The sequence below is a fragment of the Sinocyclocheilus rhinocerous genome, unplaced genomic scaffold, assembly GCF_001515625.1.
Source record: "Sinocyclocheilus rhinocerous isolate Xijiao unplaced genomic scaffold, SAMN03320098_v1.1 scaffold1708, whole genome shotgun sequence".
Classification (NCBI taxonomy): Eukaryota; Metazoa; Chordata; class Actinopteri; order Cypriniformes; family Cyprinidae; genus Sinocyclocheilus; species Sinocyclocheilus rhinocerous.
Genome location: NW_015648635.1, coordinates 617,976 through 624,200, shown reverse-complemented (window position 1 = coordinate 624,200; position 6,225 = coordinate 617,976). Strand labels below are relative to the sequence as shown.

At 37.1% G+C, this 6,225-nt stretch overlaps 1 protein-coding gene across 1 annotated transcript in view; it reads right to left on the bottom strand.

The window, feature by feature from the left end:
* Positions 1-445: 445 nt before the first annotated feature.
* Positions 446-6,225, bottom strand: part of LOC107710082 (dedicator of cytokinesis protein 4-like) — a 115,482-nt gene continuing 109,702 nt past the window's right edge. Inside the window, exons 48-49 of the mRNA XM_016514788.1 lie at positions 4,891-4,952; positions 446-1,995 (exon numbers count right to left, since the gene is read on the bottom strand). Coding sequence (XP_016370274.1) covers positions 1,573-1,995; positions 4,891-4,952 — 485 coding nt within the window. The 3' untranslated portion in view covers positions 446-1,572. The remainder of the gene's footprint in view (positions 1,996-4,890; positions 4,953-6,225) is intronic.

Genomic DNA, 6,225 nt, shown 5'->3' with positions numbered 1-6,225 from the left:
CAGACCCCAAACTCCAAAGAAACCTAAAGGAACTATCAATGCTGCAGGGCTCCGAAAGAAAATATAGACTCGCCCACAATCGCGTTCCAATTACATAAATGGGCTGAAGGTACAACTTCACATTAGTCAATGCAAAGGTGGCAGTTCAAACGGTGAAACTTTTCTAATTCATCGAACCCATGAAAGCTCTGTGTGTGTGTATTTTTAGTAATAAGAAATGAGATTACGGTAACTTGGTCTTACAAAAGCTGCGACCTTTCTAAAGACCTATTCACACCGAGTGCAAACTTCTTTCCGAGTGCGGAACGTTTTTTTCACATCAGACTGCAAATATAACTGGCTGAGCAATGACATACATGCTTTTTTTTTAAATTTACAGAGTCAACACTGCAGCTGCACAGTCCAGCACATTGGTGGCATTTAAGCCTTTAATGCAAAGGTGGCAGTTCAAACGGTGAAACTTTTCTAATTCATCGAACCCATGAAAGCTCTGTGTGTGTGTATTTTTAGTAATAAGAAATGAGATTACGGTAACTTGGTCTTACAAAAGCAGTGACCTTTCTAAAGACCTATTCACACCGAGTGCAAACTTCTTTCCGAGTGCGGAACGTTTTTTTCACATCAGACTGCAAATATAACTGGCTGAGCAATGACATACATGTTTTTTTTTTTAATTTACAGAGTCAACACTGCAGCTGCACAGTCCAGCACATTGGTGGCATTTAAGCCTTTTAACCTCTGTACTGGAATTGCACACCCTTTTTTGAACACGAAAATAACATATGTAAGTGGTTCCAGTTTGTGAACCCTTTGTAATACAGACATAAACCCAGTCTCCTTTGAAAGTCCGCTAATAAAATATGTGCATATATAATAAATGTGCATAAATATAAAGCCACAGGGCACATTGGAATTTGTGCAAAGGTGCCGTTTTAGTCGCCTCATGCACAATATATATATACATATATATAATGACAATGCAGGAAAGTGAATTTAATGCAAATCTGCAATAAATAATAAATTTTTAAATTCTTAAGTCCATGAATGTGGTAATATTTCATTATTTTACCCCACATTTTTCCTCGCATTCGGTGCGAACAGGCCTTAAACCTGAAGGAAAATGCAATCCTGAACATATCGTGCTAACATTAATATAGATGACTTTTAGCACCTTTTGTCTAAATAAAAAGTACAAAGTACTTTTAATCGCGCATTTCTCATTGATAAAAAGACTCTTAAGGCAAACATGTCTTGTATCAACCATTATAAACACACATTAGCATTGATAAATCTATGAAAAATCTGAGAAAATACCATGGTACTTAGTTCTGTTTAGAGTTAATTCAGGGGCTCGGGTAATTTGACAAGTGAAGTTATAATTTCTGACCTAAAAAGTGCATAAAATGCAGTCATACCCCTGTATCCCCTCTCTCACTCTAAATATATATATATAATAAAAATATTCCACAGTCTACTTTATACATTTAATCTAATTTGTGAGTTTGTATTCGTAAACCCAGAGAGGTTAAGTGTAAAAGTGCAAACGGTGGGGTTGGAGTGAAGGGCGCGGCGTTAGAGCTGTGAGACTTTCCTGGGAAGGGGCCGGGGTCTGGGAAACTGGTCAGGCCGGCGTGGCTCAGTGTCTTGCCTTCGAATCTGGTGCGGTTTGGGTGGAATAGGTGGTGCGTCGATGCTTGGAGGAATCGAAAGGCTCGGTGGAAGCGGGATCTGCCTGCGGGGGTTGTTCCGCTCGTGTATGCTGTAAGGAGGCGGGGTCTTGTTCTCCCGCCGAATAAGCTCGTCTGATCCGCTGGAGGCGGAGTTTGGGAGGGCATGGTCAGCGGGTGTGTTCTCAGTTCCGGAGGCCTCAGAGACGCTGCAGCGACTGAGAGACGAGATACCGCTGCTGTAGCTTCCAGAAAGCACCGGAGAATTCGACATCAACCCTGTCGACTGGCACTCTGTGGGTGAGGGGGTGAACGGAGGCGCAGAGGTCTGCGAATACAAGATGAGAGAAAACATGAAGCTCTGGGCCACAATGTAGTTAGCAAAAGAAAAGTTACCTCTTTCTGCTAGCAGAAACCCTTAATAAAGAAACCATCAGCTGCAACAGAAGCAGCGTCCTGCCTCACAGAGCTAATCTGTACACTGGAAGGCCAAAGCACAATATTCTGCAATTTTGGCTCTATTATTTCGAGGCAATACTGTGTCTTTTCATTACGAAAATAATTTCTAGGCAATTAAATCCGCAACTAAGACTGCAGCTGTTTCTAGGACTTCATTTCACTGAATAAACCGTATTTAGTCTGATTGCACTCTGGAGAGAACTTCAAACACAACATTTCCGCTAGGATAATTCAGCTTTGTGCAGCAACTACAAACAAAATACACACAGTTGTGAACAGTGCATCTCAATAACAGTGAGTTTACATGTAAAGAAAAGTATATATATATATATTCCCCATGATTTCAGCCGAAAAAATTATATTTAGAAAGATGCACAAAAATGTATTGGGAACATAATGGTCATTGACTACATTACAGATTTTAAAGTTATTGGTATCAATTGACATTGGATATAGGTTGATTTATATTGGATATTTATTTGTGCAAGCTCATTTTCTAATAATAACTGAATAACACTGCTATATGTAATCTTCAGCAATTCGCAGATTAAATATCCATTTTTCATACTGTACATCAAAATGATGTGATACCTTAGTGTTTTACTTTATTTATTTAGATGAAATAATATAGAATTTGAATTCTGACAATTTATCAGTTAGCGGCCATAACCTGAATATTTAGCATTGGTATCGTACAGAAATTTTATACTGGTGCATCTCTATAAATGAATGAATACACTGTTATCAAATTTATTTCAAATATAAAATGCAATCTTGTTTTGGAGATTTCAGAGTTTCCCAATTCAACTGGATAGCGTAAAATAGCCTGGACCAGAATGGAAATTTGGTCAATGTTGGTTTTTCCAGCTGTGACTAACTGTGGAATCTATATTCATATGTGTGTGTTTGGTCATTTGTGTGTGATACGTCACGCAGTATAGCTTCAGACATGAGACTATTTCTGGGGCAAGCAACCGTACACAGGTTACGCTTTCCCTTTCCGACCCACTGACTGCACTTCCTTCAGGAAATTCACCAGCATTCCCACTGAGATTTCTTCCTATCCGAATCTCACCCTCTCTGCTTATTCCTTCTGAGTAGCTTGACAGATTTCTGATTTCCAGAAGGAGGAATGATTGGATTTCTATGCAGTCATCTACACTTTAAATGTGAACAGAGTTCCCACGGGTTGGATTGTAGAGTTTTATATGGTGATTAGTGAGCATGTGTGTGTTGCTGAATACCAGGTGACGAATCAATACATGGCACGAGACAAGAATTCAAGGAAACAGCAAGGAATGTAATTATCAACACGAGACGCGCTGTTGAGTGGGAGTTTCTGAGAAGCCATTACAGCGGTGCTCAGCTTTGAGGACTGTTACTCTGAATGAGGAGAATGTGCTTTTATTTAAAACCGGAATACACTCACTGCAACGCCAAAGAAAAATGGCATGAAAGTACATTGATAGCGGCAGCTCCAACCTTTTTCAAGATCTGTGACCCTTTTTGACTATTATGCCCTTTGAAAGAAAAATACTGTGGTTTCTTCAATACTGATACCTGCATTTTCAGTAAAGTTGTAATTTTCTCTTTACTGTATTGGTATTGTACATAAACACAGTGTTGGACTCAAAAATGATAGTACTAAATGTAATGATATTACATACTAAGGTTCAAAGGTTTGGGGTCTGTACGATTTTTTTAATGTCTCTTATGCTCACAAAGGCTGCATTTATTTGATTAAAAATACAGTAAAAGTAATATTGTGAAATATTATTACAATATTATACAATACAAATTATACAAATAGTGGTTACACTTTATTTTAAGGTGTCCTTGTTACGGTGTAATTATACATACAAGTACTGAGTAATATTAATTAACTACATGTACTTACTTTATGGTTAGGGTTAGGATTTGGGTGTGGCTTAGGGTTACTTGCATGTAATTATGCATAATTAATTGTTATTATAATAGTAAGTACATGTAACATGTGTAACAAGGACACCTTAAAATAAAGTGTTACCCAAATAGTATTAAAAATTAAAATAACTGTTTTCTATTGTAATATATTTTAAATTGTAATTTATTCCTGTGATGCAAAGCTGAATTTTCAGCATCATTACTCCAGTCTTCGGTGTCACATGATCCTTCAGAAATCATTCTAATATACTGATTTGCTGCTCAAAAAACATTTCTTCTTCTTCTTATTATTAAAAACAGTTGATCTGTTTAATATTTTCTAGAAACCGTGATACTTTCATTTTTTTAAAGTTCAAAAGAACAGCATTTATTCAAATTAGAAATATTTTGTAACATTATAAATGACTTTACTGTCGCTTTTGATCAGTTCAATGCATCCTTGTTGAATAAAAGTACTAATTTCCTTAAAATACAATTTCACTGACCCCAAACTTTTGAGCGGTGGTGCATATATTTTGTTGCTTTCTGCTTTATAGTTGTTACCAGAGTTCAATATCTGTAAAATGCATGTTCCACCATTGAGATGGAAGACTTTTAGATGGGTTAGTGGTTTCTGGAGGGTCTGCACCGGATCGCTGCCAACCGAACTGCCCAGGACTGGCATGAACACACACAAACAGTGTCCCCTCTGTCTAATCGTGGGCCCAGTTGGACTGACTTGAATCTGACCCAGTTTAGACACCCTGGATTGAGTCCCCAGACGCTACAGTAAACATCCACACCAGTAAATACATCAAAGGTCACTTCACAAAACACCCTAGACAACAAGAAAAGGTCATACCTTCTGCGGTGAGCGTAATGTCATCACGGGGGACTGTGATCGTGTAGTCTTGGCAGGAGATCCTATTAAAGGACACAAAAAGTCAATCTTCTTCACTTGATATAGGAGCCTGGGACAGTAAACACAGTCACGGCTGTCTATTAATCAGGAAAACGCTTTGTCAAGGTCGGTCGGCTAATGCAAAACAGTTTAACCATTCGGTACAGTCCCAGTTCTTTTCCAGGAAGCTCAATCAGAGTCCACAGATGTAGACCCTTAAAAGGGTCGTATCATACTGTTTTATAATGTAATTTGCTCTTTGAGGTCTACTTATAATGTTAGAGAAGTTTTAAAGTTTTCACTATTTTAATAATAATTACTACATAAAATTAATAAAACAAATCTAATAATATAAAATATTAAAACGTAAAATAATAAATACACTAATGTATAGTTACAGTTCTGAAAGTCACATAATAATAATAATTAATGTATTATATTAAAATGTATAAACACAATATTAAATAAATACACGTTTCCTATACTTATAGTAGAAAGTTACAATAAATAATATAACTGTAATAATAAATTAGAAAAAAAACAAAAAATTGTAAATATACTAGTTATAGAGTTCTGAAATGTAACAACATCAATTTATCATATTAAAATTAATATTAAAATAATACAAATATAAAATAATAAATACAAGAGTTATAGTTTATAATAAAATAAATAAATAAATAAAAGACTGAATGCAGAAAAGAGAATGCAGAACAACAGTTGAAAGGTAATGAAGCAGCAACGGTGCAGATTGAGGTTTAAAGACGTGTCATGCAGTTTAAAAGACATAAATGCTGCGAGAAAGCTCATCAAGAACGATTATAAACAAAAGAATGTGTGGGAAGGATCCCGTTGTTAGGTGATGTGCCTTTTCTTATTAAATATATGGAGATAGTATCTTCAAATTCTCACTGATGTGTTCGACCGGCAGCCCTCACGACACAGGGAGAGGTAGAAGTTAAGACGAGCGAGAAACCAGGAGACTTTAGAGCAGAAGAGTGGAAGATCTGAGAGTTAAAAGGCTTGGGAAACATCTAAAGGATCGGTCGGAGCGGATTTCTTTCTTTACCTGAGTACGGTGGTCTAGGAGGGACAGGGGGACACTTTCCATTAAAATCAGAGAGCGGCGTGTCTAGACTCCAGCTACTTGGTGCAGGCTTCACCACTTTTACACACAAAACATGCATTTCAGGTACATCAGTCAACTCAACTCAAAATATGACTGGCAATAGCAAATCAGGATTTGTCCGGACTAGGATGTAAAAGAACGGAAACTGTCCTGCTAAAACTTCCTGC